The sequence below is a fragment of the Carassius gibelio genome, chromosome B5 (genome assembly GCF_023724105.1).
Source record: "Carassius gibelio isolate Cgi1373 ecotype wild population from Czech Republic chromosome B5, carGib1.2-hapl.c, whole genome shotgun sequence".
Classification (NCBI taxonomy): domain Eukaryota; kingdom Metazoa; phylum Chordata; class Actinopteri; order Cypriniformes; family Cyprinidae; genus Carassius; species Carassius gibelio.
The window spans coordinates 9,190,776-9,216,683 of record NC_068400.1 but is presented as its reverse complement, the minus strand read 5'-3'; the positions used below and the strand labels follow the sequence as shown (position 1 = coordinate 9,216,683).

The following is a 25,908-nucleotide window of genomic DNA, read 5'->3' as shown; positions in this document are numbered from 1 at the left end:
TTTCCACATTTCCCTATATTTGGTTTCTTTTGAGAAGCTCTTTTACATTCTGATGAAATATTTCTTTCCTTTAGGTGGTCAAGCACTGATGAATCGTTTAACAATACACCAGAAACCTGGCAGATTTAGATTTCATGTTGACTGACGGTTACACACACAAACACTCAGATCTGACATTTACTCACAGATTTTATGGGAAGTGCATCTGTTTGACCTGAAGAGCTGCTGTCTTGCTGGTTTTCCTACCCTGAGAGGACTGAGGCTCGTCACGGGCCGAATATTTATAGGATTAGCCACAATCAACATCGGCATACGTCTTTCCTGAAAACTACCTACATTCTGTTTTCCACTTTCTTTTTTCTTATGCACAAAGGTGGCAAATTATAGTATTTTTGCTAAAGCGTGTTCATGTGTGTGCGTGTGCCTTGGTGCTTACGTTTGAGTTCTTAACAACAGCAGTTTAACGCAAATGTGTAAAAGACAGGAACCCCCTGCCATTACCCCATTATGTTTTCATTTCTCAGTCTTTTTTTTTCCTCCAGGTTTCTCCGTATCATTGAAGGCGTGCGGCTCTTTTGTTCCTGACCCAGTTCTCGCTGTATGGAGGACGAGAGCAAGCGCACTGCCTCCTGCTGGCACACTGACACACTGCAGCTCAGCACCAGGGCAAACCGGGACACGCCGTCCTATCTGTAGATATGACCCTGCTTCAAAGTGCATGTGTGGGATTTTTTTCATCTGTTTTATGATCCAACAGGTGAAAATGGTGCATCTGATCACTTAGTAAAGTAACAGCACACTTGTCTGGAGCACAAATGGTCAAATCACAACACCAAGTGTCCAAAACCTCTCTAAAACCAGCAAAGCAAAACAGAAGATCTACACTTAAACTATTTGTCTTTGAAGTGCACTACCATTCAGAAATTTAGGGTCAGTGAGATTTTATGCTTTAGAGAGAAGTCTGTTTTGCTCACAAACGCTACATTTATTTGACTGTAAAATTATTAAATATTATTACAATTTAAAATAGACGTTTTCTATTTGAATATATTGTAAAATGAAATTTGTTTCTGTGATCAAAGCTGAATTTTCAGCATCATTACTCCAGTCTTCAGTGTCCTTCAGAAATAATTATAATATGCTGATTGGCTGCTCAAGAAACATTTCTGATTATTATTAAAGTTGAAAACAGTAATGCTGCTTCATATTTTCACAATTTAGTTTTGTTTACAAAAAATAATAATAATAATAATTTGAACAAATTTACACATTAATACAGAAGCTGTATCCATTACATCTGACATGTTTTCCCAATGACACGCTACCTGTTACATACCTGGACTCTTTTAGTGTTTTTTGCCCCTGTGACCCAGTTTCTGTCTTCCGTATTTGGTTTGATTAGTTCCCAGGTGTGTCTATTCCATTGCCCATGTGTTCCATGTCCCTGTTAATTTAGTCATGCCATCCACCTGTGTTTTCCCAATTATACTTTGTACATAAGCCTTGTCCTTTCAGTTCTGTTTTGTCGGGTCTACTCACTTGCTATTTACGTGTGTCTACCTCTGTGCTCCACGTGGTGGATATATTAAAAGCCTTATTTCATTTATTCTCTGCTCCGTGTTTCTTCCGGCAGCGTAAACCGTAACAGAAGACCCGACCAAAAAAGAGAGTATAAAACTGCGTGTTTTTCCCTCTGTTTTTGTTTTTTCACAGTCTTTTCTTTTCGTAGTGTTGATGGATCCCCTCTATAGCCCCGAATTGCTCCTCCTGCTAGAGCAGGAAGGACGTTCTCTTGAGGACCATACCAGACGGTTTCTTCTGTTAGCTAATGCCACCAGCTACCCGGACTACGAGCTCTGCACCTTCTACAACACCAGCTTGAACTCCAAGTGCAGAGCGTTGTCGCCCGAAGATGGTCCTCCGGAGGAATTTGCCGGATTCGTGGAGTGGACTCTGGCTCAGTCCCACTCCCGACCCAGAGACCAGCCAGCCACCATCCTGCCACATGGCGCCAGAGCCCGCCGCAGAGCCCGAGCCATCCAGTGAGCCATCTGGTTCCGCCCAGCCCTGAGTTTCCTGTGTCTCTGCTGGTTCCGCCCAGCTCTGAATCTTCTGTGTCTCCTGTGTTCCCTCCTGGCCTCCCTCTCCCACCTCCTCCTGGACCTGCCGGTCCCTCTGCTCCACTTCCGCTGGTTCCATCCAGCCCTGATCCTCCTGTCCTTCCTCTCTTTCCTCCTCCTAGACCAGCCAGTTCCTCGTCATCCCTGCTGGTGCCAGTCAGTCCCGCAGCTCACCCTCAGTCCGCGCCATTGGCGTGCGATGGTGCGCCGCTGGACTGCCAGTCTCCAGCTCTGCCTTGGCGCGTTAAGGCCCTGTCTCCGCCTCCGAGCCCTGGACTTCTCCTCGGTCCTTCGACCCAGTGGCTCCGCCTTGGCTCTTAGCTCCCTCGTCTCCACCGTGGCCTGGCATCCCTCCGGCTCCACCTTGGTCAGTCGTCGACCATCCTCCGCCTCGGGACTCCACTCCTCTGGTTCCACCTTGTCACTCCATCCCTCCGGCTCTGTCAGGCTCCTCCTTCCTCCGGTTCCACCTCCATCCTCGGTCGCTCCACAGCGGTCTTCCAGGACCCCGCCTCCGCCTTGGTTACCTGAGCCTTCTGCTCCACCTAGGCCCTCCGGATCCTCGACGTCACCCTGGCTCTGCGGCTGTGCTGCTCCATCTTGGGCTCCTCACCCACCGGTGCAGTCTCCGCCTGTCGGCCCCCTGGTGTCGTCGTCCCCTCCTTCACCATGGCTGCTCCCGCCGTCGACTCCACCATGGATCTCCGTCCTGGCTGGTCTCTGGTGGACCATCTGGCTCCTCCTGCTCCTGGCTCCTCCGTCGTCTCCTCCCTGGCTCCTGGCTCCTTCCTCCGTGGTCCCTGTCTGCTGGCCCCCTCCTGGGAGTCTGTCCTCCACCGGAACCTCCTCCCAAGTTCCCACACACGCCACCCCCGGTTGTTTCTACGGTGCGAGGACGCACCTACCGGGGGGGGGGGAGGGGAGGTACTGTTACTTACCTAGACTTTTTTAGTGTTTTTTGCCCCTGTGACCCAGTTTCTGTCTTCCGTATTTGGTTTGATTAGTTCCCAGGTGTGTCTATTCCATTCCCCATGTGTTCCATGTCCCTGTTAATTTAGTCATGCCATCCACCTGTGTTTCCCCAATTATCCTTTGTACATAAGCCTTGTCCTTTCAGTTCTTGTTTTGTCGGGTCTACTCACTTGCTATTTACATGTGTCTACCTCTGTGCTCCACGTGTTGGATATATTAAAAGCCTTATTTCATTTATTCTCTGCTCCGTGTTTCTTCCGGCAGCGTAAACCGTAACACTACCAAATCAACTATAATTTAGAATTTTTCATTTGTGACTAAATAATTTATTGGGCTGTTAAATGTTACAATACTGTATAAAAAAAGTAAACAAGCATTCATACTGTATACACTACCATTCAAGAAATGTATCAATGTTAAAAACAGTTGAGCTGCATGTGTTTAAGCAAACTTGTGGTACATTTTATTTTTCAGGAGCAAACAAACAAATCTTTCACAACATTATAAATGTCTTTACTGTTACTTTCCGATTTAATGCATCCTAATAAAAGTAATTTCTTTTAGAAAAACTGTCTGACCCCAAACTTTTGAATGGTAGTGTACGTTGCAAATACCATGGTACACTATATAAATAGGGTAGTCACTAGGTCGTGTTATCCGAAAGAATCAGAACTTTTTTGACTCGCATCATCAAACTATTTCATATCCACAAAGCGGCACATGAATAAACCGTTTAAAAGAAGTGTATGTGGGTCAGATTTGATTAAAGCCTCAATGTGCTTTTCTCTGACCGCCTCATCGAACAGACGGGAAGATTAACACTTTAGTCAAGTGACTCATTTTCTCATTCGTATGACGCAAATGAATTTGCACGTTTACGTTTATTCATGTTTTTTGTACAAGGTGCATTTAATTTTCCAAACAGCTGAGGAAAGCAAAAGCGACTATTAATAGAAATGCTCTTGAGCTGTGCAAACATGACCTACTAAAGTGAACGCTACTCTCTACGCTAACTCATCAATGATTTACACCAGGCCATCATCACAGCTGCGTTACGGCCCATAGATATGAAAGAGACCTTCGAAAGTGTCTGAATAAGTAAAGAAATCTGTGTGAAACAGCATCTGTTCCTGCAGAATCCAGCCGGATTTTGATCTTAACTTTAACATTTTGATTAAACCTTCCAAAACAGGCATAAGTGCACCTCACTTTTTAAGCCAAAACACTTTATAGGTGCCTTGCAGATCCACAGAAGGCTCTTGATTACTCAATAAGAAATGATTTTCTAGAGATTATCTGACCAGCTCTCAGTAGATCTCGTACAAACATTTCTGTTAGCTGGCCAAACGAACTGCAAAATATGGTTTGATTTATCTTTTTGGATGATATATTGATTTATCATCACAATAACCCCACCATAAATGTGGATTCAAAGGACATCGAATCACATCGTCATTACTGGCTGATACAACATGATTTCTGAACTGCAGCCATTACTTCCTGATCTTCGGTTTATAATATGATATTTAATGTGACCTGAGCTAGTAAAATATGACACTACATTTGATTTTTCCGTCTCTGTTGAGATACTGGTGCAAAACTTCAGGAGCATGTTTCTAATGATAATCCATGCGTACTAGTGGGCAGGTTTGACTCTACACAAACAATGACAAAAATCAATATCTGATGAAATATTTCACCAGAAAGAAAAATGTTCACAAACTTAGTTTTAATATTCCCTGGTATTTCCAGGTTTTCCACGACCATGGGAACCCTGTGTCACGTTAAAACAATATCTGGCACTTGGTTTAATCAAGTTAGTTTGACTTACTTTTCTTAAAGGGATAGTTCACCCAAAAATATGTTTGTTTCTCAACATTCTTCAGGATATCATTTTTTTGTCCTTCACAGGAGGAGTAAATGATCACAGAGTTGTTGATTTTCTGGTTTAAATATCTCTTTAAAGGTGAAATGTGTAACTTTTGTATCTCTAGCGATTGCAAAACCAGACTATTTACGGTCTTTGACTGCATTAAGAGGGTAGATTTCTCTGTGCTCTTACCTTCTGTAGCATGGAGAGCAGGTCTTTGTTCTTCTGAAGCTGAAAAGAAATGATAAAACAAAATACATCAGATATAGCAGTGTCTTACAAGCCAATAGATATTACAAAACAAACAGGAACTGATCTTAAAATCTTAACAATGGTTCAGTGCCTGAGAATTTTGAGGATACAGTTTTGTTCACTTTCAGAGATTTTACGGGTTCTTTCTGTGATACTGAACTTTGAGCTCTTGACACAAAGTTGTTCCTGAAGTTTTGCACCAGTATCTCAACAGAGACGGAAAAATCAAATGTAGTGTCATATATTACTAGCTCAGGTCACATTAAATATCATATTATAAACCGAAGATCCGGAAGTAATGGCTGCAGTTCAGAAATCATGTTGTATCAGCCAGTAACGACGATGTGATTCGATGTCCTTTGAATACACATTTTATGGTGGGGTTATTGTGACGATAAATCAATATATCATCCAGAATGATAAATCAAACCATATTTTGCAATTCGTTTGGCCAGCTAACAGAAATGTTTGTACCAGATCTACTGAGAGTTTGATGAAGCAGTTTCTGTTGTCAAATACTTTTAGGGAATATTATTAAGTAAATATTGTGTCAATGTGCTGTATCATTTATATTGGAATTATTTTGGTCATTCGTCTCTTTCTAGACATTAGGACTGCAAATGGAAAATCTATATCAGTCGACTGTTTATTATGAGAAATTTGTCATCGGGGGGGTTTAATAATGAAAATGACTGATGAAATTTACAGTATACATTATAGTTCAAAAGTTTGGAAGCAAAAACTCAATATAACAAAACGATAATAATAAAAATTGAGCAGCGAACCTGTATATTAGTGATTTCTGAAGGATCATGTGATACTGACGATTGGAGGACTGATGCTGAAAAATTCAGCTTCAATCACAGAAAGAAATTACATTTTACTATATATTGGAACAGAAATCAGTTTTTTGAAACTGTAAAATTATATATATTTTTTTAAAAATGCAGACTTGGTGAGCAGAAGAGACTTCTTTCAAAAACATTTAAAGGGTCATATGATGCAATTTTTTTTTGCAGTGTTACAAGCTCTTGGTGCATAAAGAAGATCTGTAAAGTTGCAAAGACTAAAGTCTCAAATCCAAAGAGATATTCTTTGTGAAAGTTAAGACTCTGCCACACACCCCTAAATGCCTACATTACTGTGTGGAAATACTGAAATGATCACGCAAAGAAAGAAAGCATGGTTTAAGTAACACAGTTACTGTTGAAGCATTCATGTCAGAGAGATGCTGTGGTTTCTAGGAGAAAGCAGAAGCACTTTATTTGGTCTTCCGAAAGTAGATGCATTTAGGAATCAAATTAATAACAACAGAACAGCAATGCATCTAATGGACCACGTTTCATGAATCTAGAAGAGGAAGTTATTCTGACTTTTCTACGACAATCTGGCGCTTCTGAATCAGCTACTGTAAGTATGTTTTGTTATTAGATTAAGTATTTGCTATTGACTGTTCAAATGCCGAGTTTTGCATGCGTGTGTGTGTGAGTGAGTGAGTGTGTGAGTGTGTGAGTGAGAGTGTGTAAGTGTGTGAGTGAGAGAGTGAGTGTGAGTAAGAGTGAGTGTGAGTGTGTGAGTGAGAAAGTGAGTGAGAAAGTGAGAGAGTGAGAGAGTGTGTGAGTGAGTGAGTGAAAGAGTGAGTGAGTGAGTGTGAGTGAGTGAGTGTGAGTGAGTGTGAGTGTGTGAGTGAGTGAGCGAGTGTGAAAAAAAAGTGAAGTGAAGTGAAGTGACATTCAGCCAAGTATGGTGACCCACACTCAGAATTTGTGCTCTGCATTTAACCCATCCGAAATGCACACACACACACTGTGAGCACACACCCGGAGCAGTGGGCAGCCATTTATGCTGCGGCGCCCGGGGAGCAGTTGGGGGTTCGATGCCTTGCTCAAGGGCACCTAAGTCGTGGTATTGAAGGTGGAGAAAGAGCTGTTCATGCACTTCCCCCACCTACAATTCCGTCCGGCCCGAGACTAGAACTCACAACCCTTCGATTGGGAGTCCAACCCTCTAACCATTAGGCCACGACTTCCCCTGTGTGTGAGTGTGTGAGTGAGTGAGTGAGTGAGTTAGTAGGGCTGCAACTAACGATTATTTTGATAATCGATGAATCTGTCGATTATTTTTACGATTAATCGATTAATCGGATTATGTACTTATATTTTAGTTTTTTCCATTTTTTCCCCAAGTAAATTATTAATAAAGGGTCTTTATCATTCAGCATAGATTTTTAAGAGATTTTAACCATTTTGCATTGTCATATCCTCATCAAAAATATACCTGGAGTTGTTTTATTATGTTAGTAATCTTTTGTCGAACTCTTCTGCAATCAAAACACTGACCCATACTCTAGCAAAATTCACAAGGAGATTTCAAATATTGTTTTCACCATGGCAGTCCTTAGAGCTCCTAAAGTAGTTTAACATCCCAAACAAAGCTTAAGGAATCTTTGAGAACATATTTTCACGAAGTATAAGGATAAAACAGAATAAAATTGCAGTGCATTGTATTTTATTATTTACTGGGAAAAAGCTTTATAGCTTATGCTGTGAAATTGTAAACAATCCTTCGAAAAAAAGTGCCAATGGCATGAAACCTGAATGGAACTCACAATTTAAAGTAAAATCCATCAGAAGGTTGTCCAGAAAAAAAAAAAAATTGGGACACACACAAAAAACCTGCTGTGAGAAAAAGAGCAGTGAATACTTAGAAAAGAAGTGCATTTTAAATATACTCAAACATTTACCTCTCTCATTCAGTCATAATTAGGCTGCAAGTCTGAATTATGAACTGGTAAACGACAAACTGATCACATAACATGTTTGTAAAGCTTTAAATGTTAACTGTTAAAAAGCAATGTTATCAGCTTTTACGACTAAACTTTTGCAAACAACCTTATACTGGAGAATCTGCACAAATAAAATTCTTAGGGGCCGTTCACATATCGCACCTAAAAACGCGTGGAAAACGCTAGTCGCGCCGCTTTCTCCTTCTTTCCAAAGCGCTCGGGCAGAAGCGCCCCTGGGGCGTCTGCCTTTGCTAAGCAACCATGACGTGCTCTCTCCATGACGTGCCCTCTCCATGAAGACCCGGAAATTTCAGCAAAGGATAAATGGATGCGGTGTGGACGCGCCTGGAAAAACGGGCGCATCGCACCGCGTGCGTGTCGCGACCGCGTCGCTTCCATTATGAGAGTGCATACTGCGCGCCTACATAGGAAATAACGAACTTGAGCACGCAAAAGACACGATATGTGAACGGCCCCTTAAACAGTTCAGTAGTGCAGAGTTTACAGGTTACTCTTCATTTTGAAGGCTCAAAGTAAAGTACTCCCACTTCCCGCTGAATGCTGCAGAGACGCTGTTCGGGAAGCACGTGACATAAAACGAGGCCAGCTATTGGCTATTCGCTACTTCACCTGCTGTACTGGCTGAGTAAAACCTCCGGTGGCTCATTACTGCCACACTTTGGTCACTGCAGATTTGAAATATGCACGAAATGAGCCGCTTATGGCAAATAAAATTTATTTAGCGACGAATCGATTACTAAATTAGTTGACAACTATTTTAATAATCGATTTTAATCGATTAAATCGATTCGTTGTTTCAGCTCTATGAGTTAGTGAGTGAGAGTGAATGTGTGAGTGAGAGTGAATGTGTGAGTGAGAGAGTGAGTGAGTGAGTGAGTGAGTGAGTGAGTGAGTAAGTGAGTGAGTAAGTGAGTGAGTAAGTGAGTGAGTAGAAAAGTAGATGCATTTAGGAATCAAATTAATAACAACAGAACAGCAATGCATCTAATGGACCACGTTTCATGAATCTAGAAGAGGAAGTTATTCTGACTTTTCTACGACAATCAGGCGCTTCTGAATCAGCTACTGTAAGTATGTTTTGTTATTAGATTAAGTATTTGCTATTGACTGTTCAAATGCCGAGTTTTGCATGCGTGTGTGTGTGTGTGTGTGAGTGAGTGAGTGAGTGAGTGAGTGAGTGAGTGAGTGAGAGTGTGAGAGAGTGAGAGAATGAGTGTGTGAGAGAGCGAGTGAGAGTGAGTGAGTGAGTGAGTGAGTGAGTGTGTGTGTGTGTGTGTGTGTGTGTGTGTGTGAGTGAGTGAGTGTGTGTGTGTGAGTGTAAGTCAGTGTGTGAGTGAGTGTAAGTCAGTGTGTGAGTGAGTGTGAGAGTGAGTGTGAGTGAGAGAGTGAGTGAGAGTGTAAGTCAGTGTGTGAGTTAGTGAGTGTGAGAGTGAGTGAGTGAGTGAGTGTAAGTCAGTGTGTGTTAGTGAGTGTGTGAGTAAGTGTGAGAGTGAGTGTGAGTGTGTGAGTGAGAGAGTGAGTGAGAAAGTGAGAGAGTGAGAGAGTGAGTGTGAGTGAGAGAGTGAGTGAGAGTGTAAGTCAGTGTGTGAGTTAGTGAGTGTGAGAGTGAGTGAGTGAGTGAGTGTAAGTCAGTGTGTGTTAGTGAGTGTGTGAGTAAGTGTGAGAGTGAGTGTGAGTGTGTGAGTGAGAGAGTGAGTGAGAAAGTGAGAGAGTGAGAGAGTGAGTGTGAGTGAGAGAGTGAGTGAGAGTGTAAGTCAGTGTGTGAGTTAGTGAGTGTGAGAGTGAGTGAGTGAGTGAGTGTAAGTCAGTGTGTGTTAGTGAGTGTGTGAGTAAGTGTGAGAGTGAGTGTGAGTGTGTGAGTGAGAGAGTGAGTGAGAAAGTGAGAGAGTGAGAGAGTGAGTGTGAGTGAGAGAGTGTGTGAGTGAGTGTGTGAGTGTGTGTGTGTGTGTGAGTGAGAGAGTGAGAGAGTGAGTGTGTGTGAGTGTGTGTGAGCGAGAGTGAGTGAGTGAGTATTTGTGAGTCAGTGAGTGAATCAGTGAGTGAGTGAGTGAGTGAGTGAGTGTGTGTGTGTGTGAGTGAGTGAGTGAGTATTTGTGAGTCAGTGAATCAGTGAGTGAGTGAGTGAGTGAGTGTGTGTGTGTGTGTGTGTGTGTGTGAGTGAGTGAGTGAGTGAGTGTGAGAGAGTGAGAGAGTGAGAGAGTGAGTGACAAGGTCACATCACAGTGGAGTCAGCTGTCTTAACTGTCTGTAGCTTGTTTACTGCAAACACATCCGAGCTTCATCACTGTGTCTGTCACGAGACTCTGGTCCTCTTTCGAGCTTGAAGTGATGGTAAAACTAAGGACATTATTAACTGTCTTTACATTTACTTTGAAAGAAGAAGCTCACGATTATGGAAAGGGGCGTTACATTTCTGACGAGTGCTTTATGTGTTCGGCCAAACATAATGCACGTGATCAGCTGACCAATCAGAGCAGACTGCGCTTGTCAGAAGGAGGGACTTTATAAAACTACAAGCTTGAGAGAGGCGGGCATAGAGGACCTAAAATAATGTACAGTATTTGAAAAATAATGTGTTTTTGAACATTAAAGCATGTCAACATATTCTGTTACACCAAATAATTATATTTTTAAAAAAGCATCATTTGACCCCTTTAAAATATTCTCACCAACCCCAAACTTTTGAATGTCCAATCTGTGAATGTCCAAAATGTGTTCTGGGCATATGATACACAATCATATCCCATTATATTTGGTCAGTTACTCACTCTTTTCTTATAGTAAATCCTCCATTTGTGATATTCCTTAATCACCACCTCTATCCGTCTCTTCCAGTAGCTTCCCTCCAAAACAATCGCCTGTAAACACCATAAATAAACACATTTAACACAGCAGGTGATGCGTCAGACATCAAAATCTTCTCTTTTCAATCGAAAGGAATTCATAGATTCAAACAGTATGATTAATCAATTAAAGTCTGTCTTTGAGATGGGACTCGCCTCAGGTTTGCCGTGGGCATCAGCCTCTGAGCCCTCCAGCGGTGTGACAAACCCACACACGGGGTTCTTCCTTTTCTCAACATCTAAAGAGATTTAACAACACATTTAGGCATGACATGATTTTCAAAAACAGCTAATTTTATATGTAGTATAATTTAGTATCAAAGCTATTTTAATAATAAAAGTCACAGGGCAGCGTCTACAACATGTTTCTGTGCTCCTGAATGTTTCTCTGTGTGTGCAATGTAATCTCTGATCTCTCTCTTGCTCTGTGCGAGTGATGTGTGAGCTTTAATTAAAGCAACTACTTGTGCATTGAACAGTTTTAATGTACACCTTCCATTCAATCAGAATCAAGTATTGGGTAAGACTATGGTATAAAGTTGGACTTACTTATCATTCCAACTTTATATGAAGAGCTGTGCAATAAGACATAGTTGCGTTTTGTGAAAGAAAAAAAAACAGATCAGATTTGCTATATAGTGTATATTGATTTATGTTAGTGTACTGTATGCATTGAATAAAGTTGGATGCAATATATATAAATAATATACTGATAATATAAATAATAATGCAGCCAAGATTTGCTATATAGTAAACATACATTTGTGAATATGTTACTAAAACAACAGTACTGAGAAACACTTTTACATGAGAAATGCAGTAAACGGTGTGAAACAGACTAGAAATGAGATCAGGAGACTCACACTGAATGAACCAGGCCCTCCAAATGCCATTATTCAGTCTGATTTTATCCCTCCACAACAACCTCAAGCCTTTGAAAGACTTCCACTTTGGAGACACAATCTTTCCACTGAGGAGGAACACAAACACCACTTCAATCAACATTAGATGTCATTTCATTTGCATAGTAGATATAAACAACATAAATGAACTGGAAAGTGCAATAAACTACATTGTTTGAGACTAGGACACATGGGTGTTGATGATATTGCAGGACAATGGTGAAATCTTCCCTTTTCACCCGGCTGGCTCTGCTTAAACATGCTTTTCACCATCCAGCACGAACTCTGTACTGTGTTTGCAGCCGGAATAATTTCATCAGTCTAACACAGCTGCCCATCTGCACACATTCTGACCACACTTTACACCATTTACTGATGCGTCTAGTGCACTTAACCTCAAAAAGCAGGAGACAGGTGACCTGAGAGTGCTGTGTTCACTCTGTTGCTACGAGTCCGGTGAGAATGAGTGCTTAAATGAGGAATAGGACAACACACCCTTACAAATAAACAACACCGATAGGACGTCATCAGGCTGAAAAATACATTTAATAAAATGTCTGTTCAGTGCATCGAACTGGAATTATGGGAGGGTTGAGAACCGCTGGGTTATTAGTCACATGAAATCCAGATTCACTTTTTTTTAGCTAGTGTTTTATTGTAAAATTCTTTCAGAATTTAGATTTTAAATTTTTATTATTTAATTAATTGAATTAAACTCCCTACAGTTTCTTCACAAACACCCTAAAATATTTAGAAAAATATTTTTTAAATATTGCTGAAATAATGGTAACATGAAATGCAGATGAACAAATAAAATACAAGATGTCTTTTAGTAAGTGTTTTAATTTGATTTCGAATATTAATATAAAAATTTTTATTTATTTTTTACAATTGATTCTTTCTAATTAAACTTCCTGCTGTTCCCTCACAAACCCCTAAACCAGTTTGGGAAACCATGCTTTACATAAAAAAAATATTTTACATATGCGACCCTGGAGCACAAAAGTCTTAAGTCTCTGGGGTATATTTGTAGCAATAGCCAAAAAAACATTGTATGGGTCAAAATTATACATTTTTCTTTAATGCCAAAAATCATTAGGATATTAAGAAAAGAAAATGTTCCTTGAAGAACAATTTTAAAGGGAATTTTCTCAATATTTATTATTTTGCTCCCTCAGATTCCAGATTTTCAAATAGTTGTATCTCAGACGAATTTTGTCCGATCATAACAAACTACAGTAAATGTAAAAGTCGCATGTGCAAACACTGTTAAATATAAATGAATACAGTGATGCTCTCTGTAACAACGACCACTAATAATACCAGAGAACACTCACCAGTGGTTTATGGCACGATATCTGTATCTCACTATCCAATAACAACAGTCATTATGTTATTGTCATATGTGGTGATACGAGCAGAGCAGATGTTTCTGATAGCCCTTCCATGATGACATGATTCCCCGTCTCAGATGACGTCAGGTGACTGGTGTGCCATAAACTACTGCTGACTCACGGCCAAAGTCACACTGAGGTTGCATCACGATATACCTCCAACGGCTAGTGCACAGTTTCTGACAAGGTTCCTCTGGTCTTATCATTAGCATATAGAAACAGCAAAGAATTTTGCATGCATTAAGTAAATGCAACACTGCAAATCCTTAGAGATAAGTTTTAAACTTTAAGGAATTAGTTTAGTGTAGGTCGTTTAACCCCAGCGTACAATAAAAACACTTTCCACATGGCTCAAAGATTTTAATGGCACAATATACTCACAAACCAATAAAGGTTTAAACAGGATTACCTAAATGGCTGGATACAGTAAATAAAACAATGAAGATGTACTGCTCAGAGGAGAGACAGCTAGAAAAAAAACATGTTGCAATACTGTGCATTAATCAAATGTGTGTTTGCAGAAAGTGCTGTGGGTTCCTCTGCCCTCGTTATTCTGTAACTCTCACCTCGTTTGTCTTCCAACTGCTAGCAAAGTCCAAATGACATTTTTTTTTAACTCAGTCAAGGATTTCACAAAAGCAAGACTGAATTTAGAAGCATTTCATACTGTGGTGACCTTTTACTAACTGGCATTATAATTGTTAAAATTGTATAATATATTAGAATGCTTAAAATACTTATTACATAAAACCAGAGCCAAAAATACTTTTTGATTCACTCATTTTCATAGAACTTTATAATTAGTTTTACAGTGCCAAATGCAACAGATCTGCTGAAATAAAACAGATGCAAAAATAAAATCCTTATTTCTGAGTATTTCAATACTCAGAAATAAGTGGGGGTTTTTTACATTTGGTAAATATGCTCAAATGTATCTGTACTCTCTAATATACACACTGCAGTGATTTAAATGTTTCAGAAAAACACACTCTAATGAGGTCAATTTAACTTAAAATATTTAAGATATTGGCACTTATACTGTTATTATAATAATGTAAACATTTCACTTGGGTATTTTTTGGTAGGTATATACACTGCAGTAGGGTAAAATTACAATTAAACGTTAACTCCTTTATAACAATTTAAACACTGCACATATTATTATTATTACACACTTAACAGGAATAATTTAATTATTTTTAGCTGTACTTTTTACGGTTTTATAGTAATATAAACATTACATCGAGGTGAATTTGACTTAAATTGTTAATTATATATACTTTAACTGTTTTACAGTTTTGTAAACATTGCAGTAAGTAACGATTATTAGTAATATAGCTACACTTCAGTGAGGTAAAATAGCGTTTAACTCTTTTATGACAACATAAACACTGGCATACTACCATCAGGTGAACTATTTTTTTTATTTATTTTGTTTATCAATTATGTGATACTATAAGTGCTGTGAGGTAACATACGTTTAGCGGCCGTAATTTAACGGATTTATAGTAATGTAAACATTAGCATGAGGTGAGTTTGTGCTTTATAGTGTAACTAGCAGACACTGTAGTGAGGTAAACCAGGGTTAAATGACGGTTTGTTTTACCTGTACGCCAGAGTCATGCACTCAAACAGGCGTGTGAGAGTGGGGTCAATGCTCAGCCGTCTGGACCTCAACGGACCGAAGCTGTAGGTCTGGCAGTCTGGTTTATTAACGGTGTCGAAGTCATAATTATCAGCCTTATACAGAGCAGCGCTTCTCCTCCGGACCGAGTCGCTGTGCGGCGAGGACACCATGAAGTGTCCGCTGTGGATCACCTGAGTCCGCCGGACTGATCCGGATCCCGCTCCGACGTCCACACTGGGCGAGTGGTCATCCGGATCCGAATCCGACTCTGAATCCGGTCCGATCCGGTTGGGCTCTGATGTTTCTGAGTACTCTGCTTTCGCCATCGCTGTCCTGTCAAGCTGCAGTCCACTGAGAAAGACTACGCCATCTGAGGAGCGCGCTTCACTCTGTAACTGTTACTCCGCTGCATACTTACTACACACTGCTGGAGGTCAAAGATTACGCGCGATAAAATAATCAAAAGTCACTGATTATAACGCTGCATCTAGCAGTTTCAGACCCTGACAGTCTAATAAACTCGAGCACTATTACGTAAGAGTTTTTCTCTGTCCCACCTTATTACTATTATTAGCCGCTATTACCAGTAAGAGTAAACATGGCCTCGTAATTGAGATTTTTAAATAAACATGCACTTTTTGTATCTATCTAGTAAAACGGGTCTGTAAATTGTTACATTTGTTGAAAGACTAAATACATAAATATAAATATATATTTAAATATAAATAGACATTTATTTCACTTTTATCATTAATAACAATGTGTATCACAAAATGTAAAATAAAAATTTACTAAAATGAAACTAAAGACACTACGCAAGAAGGTATATAATAATATAATATAATTTGATCATATTTATTTTAATTTCAGTATTTATTTAAAAATTAATATTTTTAAATTTAATCACTATTTTATCACAAGTAAACAAAATAACTACATACAAAATAATTCTTAATTAAAATAAACAAATAAATAAATACAATTTGGTTAAAAATGTATATTTACATGAAATTAAAATATACAATAATAACATAGACTAAATAGATTAAATAGACTCGCTTGGAGAGTAAATGGACTACAAATCCCATGAACGCTGAAGGAACGTCCGGTAATGTGTGACGTAACCGGAAGGTTAAAAGCCGCAGATTGCGTCCAGTAGCTGATGTTATTTTCGTGTTTTGAGTGCTAGAGTTCTGCTTGAAGTGTTTATAGTTTAGTCAAATCATGGACGCGGTACAGAAACATAGATCCATGTACAAAGGCACGACTCCACCATGGAAAGAAACATACCGGAAGGTAAAACGTCGTGTTCGCTCGCTTCTGTGCTGAGGAATGTCATGTTATAGATGAAAGAAACTCATTGTCTTTTGAATATAGGACATTGACGATTAGATTTAGTTTTAAGACACAGTAATGAGAATTAGTTTCTTCCTTATGATGAATACTGAATATATTTACCAGTCAGAAGAACATGAAAAAACTCAAAACCTTGTATAACCGACCAAAACACAAAGTACAGATATGGATACATTTGTGTTACTAAAGAATACATATGTGACCCTGGACTACAAAACCAGTCATAAGGGGCAATGCAAATATATTATATTTTATATATAAAAATATATAATATTTTTATTATGAATATTAAATTTTATTATATACATATATATCCATTGGTGTATGGTTTGTTAGGAGGACAATATTTGGCTGAGATACAACTATTTGAAAATCTGATCAAAAAAAAAAACAACCTTTTTAAAGATTTCCAAATGAAGTTATTAGCAATGTGTACTATTACTAATCAGAAATGAAGCTTTGATCTATTTACAGTAGGAAAGAAATGTAAAAAATATCTTCATGGAACATGATCTCTTTAATATCCTAATGATTTTTGCCATAAAAGGAAAAAAACTATAATTTTGTCCCCTGCAGTTGACACTTTAAGACTGGTTTTGTGATCCAGGGTATCACATAATAAAGTAAACCCTGATATTGAGAAATATTATGTGGAATGTAAATATCATATTGCATGGTTGAACTAAATTTATTTTAACCTGTATAATTGTCTTCCATGGAAAGTACAAGTTTTGGAAACCAGGAACCGGTCAGGATGACATCATTATAATGCGTTTGTAATTGAGCTGCATGATCTCTCAGTGGTTGTGGTTGAGCGAGGCTTTGAGTGATGATCTAACGTGTGTTGTGTGTCTCCAGCGCTGTGTGGAGCGCTTGAAGAACAGCCGCTCGAGGTTACTGGAGAAGTTCAGACAGATGGGAGAGGATTCGGGAGGATCCAAGCACTCGCTGCTCGTGCACGAGGTGATGGAGGAGGAGTGGAGCGCCCTACAGTCGTCCAATCACGGTCTCCCCTCGCTCTGGACCGGAAACGGCATCACAGATGTGCGTTTTGATTTTTAATTGATTTTTTTTTTTTACATGAAATTCTCATGTCCTTTCTATTTTAGGATAAAAGCAGACCGTGATCTAGTGCCTTTAAACTAAAAGTATCAGAAAAGCATTATTCTTTTTCCTCTTTATATGAATGAATCATTTCAGGCGTGTGTTTTCACTCCTCAGGTGTTCACTGCACAGCAGGAATATGACGAGCTTTCCGCGTTTGAGGAAATTCAGCAGGAGCTCATAGCACAAGGTTACATCAGCATATACAGTTGTAATTTTTTCCTCATATCAAGTTGTGAGTAACCTGGAAATCTGAGCCAATGGTGATGTAAAAGCGCTGGTAGAAGTGTAGGGCTTGTGTTACAAGCTGAAGTGTCTCTCGTCCTTCAGAGCTCTTGATTCTGGAGGAGTATAATAACAGCCTGCGGTATGAAGAGCAGTATATAAACTCAGTTTTGGAGGGAATGGAGGTCTCTGGACAGATCATATGCCCAGTGTGTCACGCGTAAGTGTTTGCTGAAGCCATCACCTGCTAAACCTATCTTTATTAATTATGTTTCTAATGTTTTTCTCTGTATCTGCAGGAATAATCTGACAGTCACCAGTCATTTTACATCATGTCCGTGTGGTCTTTACATCAACACGATTGTAAGTGGTCACACCGCAACTTCCTCTGTATAGACACTGTCTTTATTATTAAATCATGATTTGATTGGTATGGGTCGAGTAGAATATAGTGAATACATTTTCTAGAATAAAGTATAATTGAATGTAGTATTTTATTAAGTTTGGCAGTGACCACTAGATGAATGCACTGGGAAATCTTGGAGAAGTATATACCGTATTTTTCGGACTATAAGTCGCATTTATTTAGAACCAAGAGAAAACATTACCGTCTCCAGCCGCGAGACAGCTGCTTAGTGTAGACTACAAGAGAACTGAGCAATATTAGATCGCCATCTGGCGGCTGGAGACGGTAATGTTTTCTCTTGCTTCATGTCTCTTTGTTCATTTCTCTCGGTTCATGTCAAATTAATTTTGATAAATAAGTCGCACCTGACTATAAGTCGCAGGACCAGCCAAACTATGAAAAAAAAGTGCGACTTATAGTCAGGAAAATACAGTACTAACCAGTGTTATTTTAATATCATTGAGAGACTGTTGTGTGTTGGGTTTTTTTAATTTTTTTTTTTAATAATTTGTATATATATTTTGAAGTATTGTATAGGGCCCTATGAAATCTGTTTTTATTTTCCCCCCTAAATTTCATGATTTCTGAAAAAAATCCCTAAATTTCCCCCCTAAATTTCATTTAAGTTACATTTGAATAATCAAATCAAGTCTAATCAATTGAATTACTAAAACTGTAACAAATTAACAATTTATTAACTTCTTTGGTTATAGGGCTTTATAATCATTCTTGATTTATAATTTAATACAAAATTAAATTACACCAAAAACAGTGGTGAACAAATGAAGACATAAAATATTAGCTTATTTAATCTATGAAATTTAAAATATAATTGTAGGGTTATTTTTTTATTTTTAGTTATTTTAGCATCATTAGTTAAACTAAATGAAAATGGGAATTGTTGCTTCCGCAACTAGATGAAAAACTAAATCACACATGCAAACATTTCCATTTATCCAAGATGTATTTTTCTTTATGGTTTACCATATTTACTAAAGCGGTGTAATATGAGCATCTTCTCATGTCTCCATCACAGGGTAGGAACGTCACAGCTGAGATTTTACAGAATCTACTAGAAGAACGTGTGACCGAGCACATGGAGGACTGCGTTCATAACCCCAGCTTCTCTATGGCCTTCAACACTGACGGATCCCCAAACCTCATGATCAGCTGCAAGGTACTCGTACGGTTTGTGTTCTGTATCATGATGATAAACTCAAAACTCTTGAAAGCTGTTGTAATGCCTGTGTTCGCAGGTGTGTGACTATCTCTCCGTCGTCCTGTGAGCCGTCCATCCACACTGCAGACCGTCTGATGGACGTTTTAAATGTTGTGAATATTATTTCTGTGAAATAAAGTATTATTTTTAGCCTTGAATTCACTACCCTTATTTGAGTCATGTAAAATGACAGAACTACAGATCAAACTCTTGATTGTCCTGATCTAGAGTCTGCTATTTTGTGTTAAATTCTCACACAGCTTATTTATCCACAAGCTGTTCTAGAAACAATCACATCTAAATCAGAAGTAAAGCATGTTAGAAATATGATTTTTACATTGCGACAAGTTAAGCACTTCAAAATCTGATTTTGGCTTAAATGATACTTTTTTGTAAGTGAAAAGAGTTTGTCTTATGGTGGGGTTCGTCGTCCTTCAGTTGTATTTTTATTTTACACTGACTAAAATAAAAAATATTGCAGTATTCTTCATTGGGAATATCTGTTGAGCAGTTTTACATTAATCTGACTTTTTGCATTAAAGAATGTTGCATAATGTCTCATTCAATAATCATAATGGTCTAAAAAAAATTTCCTTTTGTAAAATATACTGTCGTTTTTGGATTGGTTTTTGGTGAATTAAAAGATTTTTGATTTTCCGCATACAAGGAAAAAAAGCTTCTTTTTTTTTTAATGGCTCAGTCTATAGTGAACTCCTTTATGCATCAATGAAAAATACTGGTTTCCAAACCACTTCTTACAGTTTCTTGCAAATTCAGTTACTTTTATTCAAATTGATTCATTAAATGGAAATGCATGAAAAATGCAATAATGGACAATCATGTTCTTTTCACTTTTTGCAACATATACTGAAATCTTGACAATCAGCCCAATATTTCCTCAGTTTTATTTTTTTCATGAATGTTTAGTTCACACTCTTGGTTCCCGTAAACCCCTGCGGTGACATCTGAAACGTAATGGGTGTGCACATAACTTGAAAACATGATATAAAATTAAATACAAAACTCTTCTGCCTTCATCCTATCATCACCTGAGCCAGACACATCACACATTCGTGTGAAATCTAGACCGATTATTTGCATTTGACGAAAGTGCTGAGATCTTCCAGGAACTTGATGTACTCCTGATGCTCCAGCGCTGTGCTCAACGCCATCAGCTCATCCGCAAACGTGTTGTCAACTCCACGGTCGGCCAGGAAGTCCATCAGATGGTCATACAGGGTCTAGAGAGGTCAGAGGTCACATTTGTTCTGGGTTCTTTTGTCTTACAAAAATTTAATTCTTCAGGCAAAACATTTATTTTTCAATAATTCTGTAAAAAAAAAAATCATAAAGCAAGTCTATGAAGTATAAAAAAAAAATTCAGAAATTCTGTGTCACTCCTAAATAAAGGTGGTTATCAAATGAAGGCGTAAAAGATTAAGAATTAAACCTGTTAACTGTCACTCACATTTTGGAAAGTGCATGATCCAAACCTAAATTTGTATAATTCATGACTGAAAACATTTTGTAACATGATATTGATGTACCATTTACATGGTAATGCAATGTTTGATGTTAAAATGGGTTTCAAAGGATGAATTTTGAGATTATGTTTTCAAGTGACAATTTCAGATGATTTCTAAAGTGTGATAAAGAAAAAGACAACAAACAAGACTTTTTTTTGACAAAGGTCAAAATTCCTGTTATAATGTAGATTTTAGATGTGCACTCTTGTCATAAATTAATCTATTACTTTTCCAAAATATTTTTAACAAAAAAGATTGGTAAAATATCTATTTAGGAGTCTTAGACCTTTCCAATGATATATAGTTTGTCAAGATTAGATTAGATATAGTGAAGTAAACGTAGGCAGCCCACAGGCTTACAGTTTAAAAGTTAAATCAAAGATTTATTTTGACACGTTGCAGTTTCAGTGACAGTATTTCTGAAATGAAATGGTGAAATGTCCTTCAGTGAAGCTCTCACCCAGTCCAGAGAGTCTGTGTTGAGCGTGTAGCTGGTTTCCTTCCACTCGGCGTCTCCCTCCGGCTGGAAACTGACCTCACGGATGGTGAAGATGTCACTCTCCTCCTCACCCTCACCGTGACTGATCTGCTTTAGATATGAGATCCAGTCAGTTTTCATTCTGCACCTCCGCTCACACTAATCTAAAAGCACAGCAACCCACCTCATCCTCGGGGAAATGACAGTCGAACACCAGTGAAGTCTTTGCTCCTTTGGTCACTTCAACCACAAAATTAGGTGTAGAGACAATTTCAGGCTAGAAAAAAAAGAAAGAAATGCATTTATGTCTCTGCTGAACTTGTGATTTCATGTTGCAACCTTCTTTTGATCAAATCTCGGTTTCATTATTCTATATGCATGGGATGGCAACGGCTTGAACAACATTAGGTGATCCTGATTTCATATTCCATGATATAATAAGCTTGTAGAGTATGATTGCATTGCTCTACCTCGTCCTCCGGACTCTTCTGTGTGTGCTCGGGATCTTCCTCCAGCTGCGGCGGGATGCTGTTGTTCACATTGAATGTGATGGTAACTCTGCCAAACACAATGCCACCACATTTATTACAGCAGAGCATAAATATGATCACTTCGTGAATTTGCTCAATGCATTTATTAATAAGCATTTGCTTGTGCATGACTTGAATGCAGTGCAACGGAATAAAACATTTGCATAATCTGAAAGCAGTAAGGCACATGTGCTTCATTATTAAGAGCTGGACTCTGATGAAGCACACGATCCTTACTTTTCTCCGGAGAGCGAGCGGGTGAGTTTGGCCTCTGTGCCGTTGAGCTCAAGCTCCCAGCCGCCGGATATTTTAGGAAGACTCTTGTTCTTCTGGATCTTCTTTTCTTCTTTGATTTCATCAGTGAGAAACTCTGCAAACGCTTTATCACCTGCAGAATAAAGACAGAATGAATAAAACACTCAAGACAACGTTCATGCATGCTCTACTACAACACTAGTGAACATGTCTCAGGGGTACGTCTCAAGGTCACGCGTTTGACTGAAAACATAGTAATATTATAAAACATACAAATTAACATTGAAACATTTTATTTATTCTTTCAATTAGGTTTTTATTTTCCTTTTTTATTTGAATTAATTATTAAGAAATTTAGTTTATTTTTTTTTTATCCGTTTTAGTTATTTTCGTAGATGTAATGATTAAACTAAATGAAAATGTTTCCTTAGCAACTACCAGAAATAAAATATGCATAAGGTTTGTATAAAATAACTTTAATAGTTAGTGTCTATAACTTTACCATGGTAGTTTTTAGATAGGGTTTAGACTTTTACCATAAAAATACGTTTGTCATGGTAGTTTGTGGTTTGTGTGGAGCAGTGTTTACCCTCGGTGTGCAGACTCCAGGAGCCGCTCGACAGTGAGGGCAGAGCCCGGGTCGCAGTGAGCAGCCTCGGCCTGGATGCGGACGCCGCTCCGCTGCTGCTGAGGCTCCAGATGGATCTGCAGAAGGCGGGTCTGACGGCGGGAGCGGACGGCACGGAGCTGGAGACCCGGGCTGCGAGCTGAACCGCGCGGCTTACACACTTCAACATGACGGAGGCAGTGTGTTCGTTTGAGCTCAGAGCGCCGATCACACTGACTGACACACACGTGGGGAAAGGAAAGGAGGACACCGTGACCTCAGAACTCTACACCGGAAGCGCTCGGAAGCGGAAATTACTTAAAAGTCCTGCATGCTGCATCAACAGCATAAAGAAACAGTTGAGCATGTATTATATAATTGTAAATGGAATGTTCTTCCACCAAAATATAAAGAAGTGCACTTTAAAATCGTGCACGATATTTATCCTTCGAAGGAATTTCTGAGATTAAGATTAAATATAGATTGTAATATATGGCAATTTTGTAATATGGATGTAGAAACTGTTGAACACTTATTTCTCCATTGTTATCTGGTTAATTCGTTTTGGACTGTTATTCGATTAAACAAAGAATTTCTATTTTCCCATCGACTACATGGGACATGTTGAAATTTGGAGTTCATTTGGAGGATAAAAGTTTAGACTTTGTTGTAAATTGTTTACTTCTTATATTAAAATACCTTATTCACAAATGTAAAGTTCTGAAAACAGCACCCCAGTTTAATGTTTTTTTTTTTTTTTTAAAGCATGGCATGTATACAGAGTATATACAGAGTATATCTGAGATGTGATAAGGCCAAGAAATTATGTGATTTGTTTAATAAGTGTGATTTTTTTGTATAATCCCCGTATGGTGGTTTATTTCTCTTTTATAGTATATATATATATATATATATATATATATATAATTGGGATAGGATTTAATAGAGATAGAATATTGGATATTTATAAAATACACTCACATATTTAAATTACTGGGTTAAGTGAAATGATTTAAATATATAAAATATATCAAAACAAAGAAAATGATAATAAATAAACCGTGACTGCATAACAGCAACAGTAGGTGGCAATGTGCACACGGGATGCAACGCACCAAAAAAAAAAAAAAAAAAAAGCGGAAGAAGAAGAACAACAACATAAGTCAGATAAACACGTGGTTCCAGTAGCCCAAACGTTGTTATATTCTGTTTGTTTGTTGGTCAGTTATGCAGCTTTGTGTCGTTTGTAGCGAGCATGTTCCTAAATACAGATGTCCAACATGCAGAATCAGATAGTAAGTCATTTATTCATGCTCGGTAGCTTCCTGTTTATACCATAAATATACCTTTATCAGCGCACTTTTGCCTTTGGAAAAAAAAATACCAATCAAATAACATTCTTTTCCTTCTAGTTGTTCAGTGGGTTGCTTTAAAAGACACAAAGATGATGGTAAGTATCTACTTATACGTATCCGATGTCATATTGACAATAACTTCGAATATTTTAGATTTCATGCAAAATTTACAATAGGCTTTTATCCAAAGCGATTTGCGTTAGATTCAGTGTTGACGCTTCATTTCACACATTCCCTGGGAATCGAACCCATGACCTCGACGTTGCTTGCGACACGTCTTACTGTTTCTACTTATATATAAAAAACTTTATTATTAATGTAATTATTATGTAATAGTATAATACCTATATTAATGTATTCGTCTATTTTATAATTACTATTTTAAATATTATTATTATAGCTACTGGACTATCCTGAGCACCAAGCCAAAAACCTCTCCAAAACACACTATTGAAGCCTGTATTTATCCTTCCTCTGATAGATTCATGTCATCCAGTAAAAGAATCAGATCCAGCCTCCAGCAGCTCAACACCAGTCAACAGCGGTGAGGAAAACATCATCACTCAAGCCTGTGACACATTTACTGCTTCATAGGTGTTCAAGAGAACCTTACTGTCTCCTTTAGAGGATGATTTTGAAAATGAAAAGTAAAAAAAAGTTAAATTAATGTGTTTGATTTCAGCTGAAGAGCCGTGGACTGTAGAGGATCTCCTTGATGAGGACAGTCAGACTGATAAAGTGCCACTGCAGAGACTCCAGCAGCTGGGTATTAAATGATAAACACTGTTCACATGCTCTGTAATGCTGTTTTTGTGAGGCCAGTAGCAGATTTTCAGGTTTTCATTCTCAGGTGGTTCAGAGGCGCTGAAGGGGCTGTTGAGGAATCCTCATCTCCGGCGGTTAATGATGTCTGTGGACTCGGCTGAAGATAAAGCCAAAGCAATGAAAGACGCCATGCAGGAGCCGCTGTTCGTGGAGTTTGCTGATCAGTGCTTAAAAATTATTGAACCCACAGAAACCGAGAAAGACGATGATGAATTCTGATCCGATGGAACTGTCACATATTGAATGATTGCTAACGCAAATGCATCAAACTTTTACAAAAATGTTGAGGTAATAATGTAAAATTTCTATTACATCAATGTTTTTTGAATGCAAATAATGTAATGCAATGCAAAAATTAAAATGAGCTGTTTTTCACCCTCAAACCAATCCAAGATGTAGATGAGTTTGTTTCTTCATCAGATTTGGAGAAATGTAGCATTGCATCAGTGTCTCATCAATGGATGCTCTGCAGTGAATGGGTGCCGTCAGAATGAGAGTCCAAACAGCTGATAAAAACATCACAATAATCCACAGCACTCCAGTCCATCAGTTAATGTCTTTGGAAACTGTGTGTTTAGAAGAAATAAATATTGCTTCCTCCAGTAAAAAGTCTGAATCAGGAGAGAAATCTGCATAGAACAAGCGCTGGTTACAAGCCGAAACCGCTCTAAACAAATATGTGCATTGATTTTGATGTGAGAGACAACAAATTGACTTTTCCACAGAAGGAAGCATCATTATGGATTATGGACTCACATTTTAGCCAGAAGTGGTGGTTTGAAGTTAAAACGTCTTAATGCTGGATTTGTTTCAGCTCCGCTCTTCTCCAGACATTTATTGATGGACTGGATTGCTGTGGATTATTGTGGTGTTTTTATCAGCTGTTTGGACTCTCATTCTGACGGCACCCATTCACTGCAGAGCATCCATTGATGAGACACTGATGCAATGCTACATTTCTCCAAATCTGGAGAAGAAACAGACTCATCTACATCATGGATGACCTGAGGGTGAGTATATTTTCATTTTTGGTTGAAGTATTGTTTAAAGAGTTAATCTTCAGAGTAACGTCAGAATTCACACAACGGTTTGCTTTTCACAGGTTTAAGAGATGCTGAGAAACTGTAGATAAAATGTATATTTATATCTAAAAAATGAATTTTACAATAAAATTGCTCTCAAGCTTTCTAGCATTTAGTGTTCCAAGTTATTTTTGTTAACAGTGCATGATTTCTC

The 25,908-nt window shown here is 38.4% G+C and overlaps 4 protein-coding genes across 9 annotated transcripts in view; 2 read left to right on the top strand and 2 right to left on the bottom strand.

The window, feature by feature from the left end:
- LOC127957806 (carbohydrate-responsive element-binding protein) overlaps positions 1–15,313 on the bottom strand; it is a 31,037-nt gene extending 15,724 nt beyond the window's left edge. Inside the window, exons 1-5 of one of the 5 annotated variants that reach the window (XM_052556491.1) lie at positions 14,766–15,313; positions 11,727–11,833; positions 11,020–11,102; positions 10,789–10,878; positions 5,155–5,193 (exon numbers count right to left, since the gene is read on the bottom strand). In XM_052556491.1, coding sequence (XP_052412451.1) covers positions 5,155–5,193; positions 10,789–10,878; positions 11,020–11,102; positions 11,727–11,833; positions 14,766–15,112 — 666 coding nt within the window. In that variant the 5' untranslated portion in view covers positions 15,113–15,313. The remainder of the gene's footprint in view (positions 1–5,154; positions 5,194–10,788; positions 10,879–11,019; positions 11,103–11,726; positions 11,834–14,765) is intronic. The other 4 variants (XM_052556487.1, XM_052556488.1, XM_052556489.1 and 1 more) reach the window with 4 other exon arrangements.
- Positions 15,314–15,914: 601 nt separating this feature from the next.
- rpain (RPA interacting protein) lies at positions 15,915–19,254 on the top strand. Its single transcript, XM_052556499.1, has 7 exons — positions 15,915–16,082; positions 17,001–17,186; positions 17,364–17,436; positions 17,577–17,691; positions 17,771–17,834; positions 18,914–19,054; positions 19,134–19,254. Exons 1-7 carry the CDS (start codon positions 16,011–16,013, stop codon positions 19,161–19,163), a joined length of 681 nt encoding a protein of 226 aa, XP_052412459.1. The 5' UTR covers positions 15,915–16,010; the 3' UTR covers positions 19,164–19,254.
- A 729-nt stretch (positions 19,255–19,983) lies between these two features.
- On the bottom strand, positions 19,984–22,807 carry LOC127957811 (complement component 1 Q subcomponent-binding protein, mitochondrial). 2 transcript variants are annotated; one of them, XM_052556497.1, is made up of 6 exons: positions 22,475–22,807; positions 21,868–22,018; positions 21,571–21,658; positions 21,285–21,377; positions 21,083–21,208; positions 19,984–20,337 (listed from the first exon to the last, which is right to left on the bottom strand). In XM_052556497.1, exons 1-6 carry the CDS (start codon positions 22,680–22,682, stop codon positions 20,188–20,190), a joined length of 816 nt encoding a protein of 271 aa, XP_052412457.1. In that variant the 5' UTR covers positions 22,683–22,807; the 3' UTR covers positions 19,984–20,187. The 2 variants fall into 2 exon arrangements, with proteins under 2 accessions (XP_052412457.1, XP_052412456.1); XM_052556496.1 differs by having other exon boundaries at positions 21,083–21,211; positions 22,475–22,793.
- An 807-nt stretch (positions 22,808–23,614) lies between these two features.
- LOC127958231 (zinc finger HIT domain-containing protein 3) lies at positions 23,615–25,865 on the top strand. Its single transcript, XM_052557036.1, has 5 exons — positions 23,615–23,787; positions 23,905–23,942; positions 24,329–24,391; positions 24,530–24,613; positions 24,698–25,865. Exons 1-5 carry the CDS (start codon positions 23,720–23,722, stop codon positions 24,889–24,891), a joined length of 447 nt encoding a protein of 148 aa, XP_052412996.1. The 5' UTR covers positions 23,615–23,719; the 3' UTR covers positions 24,892–25,865.
- The last annotated feature ends 43 nt before the right edge of the window (positions 25,866–25,908 follow it).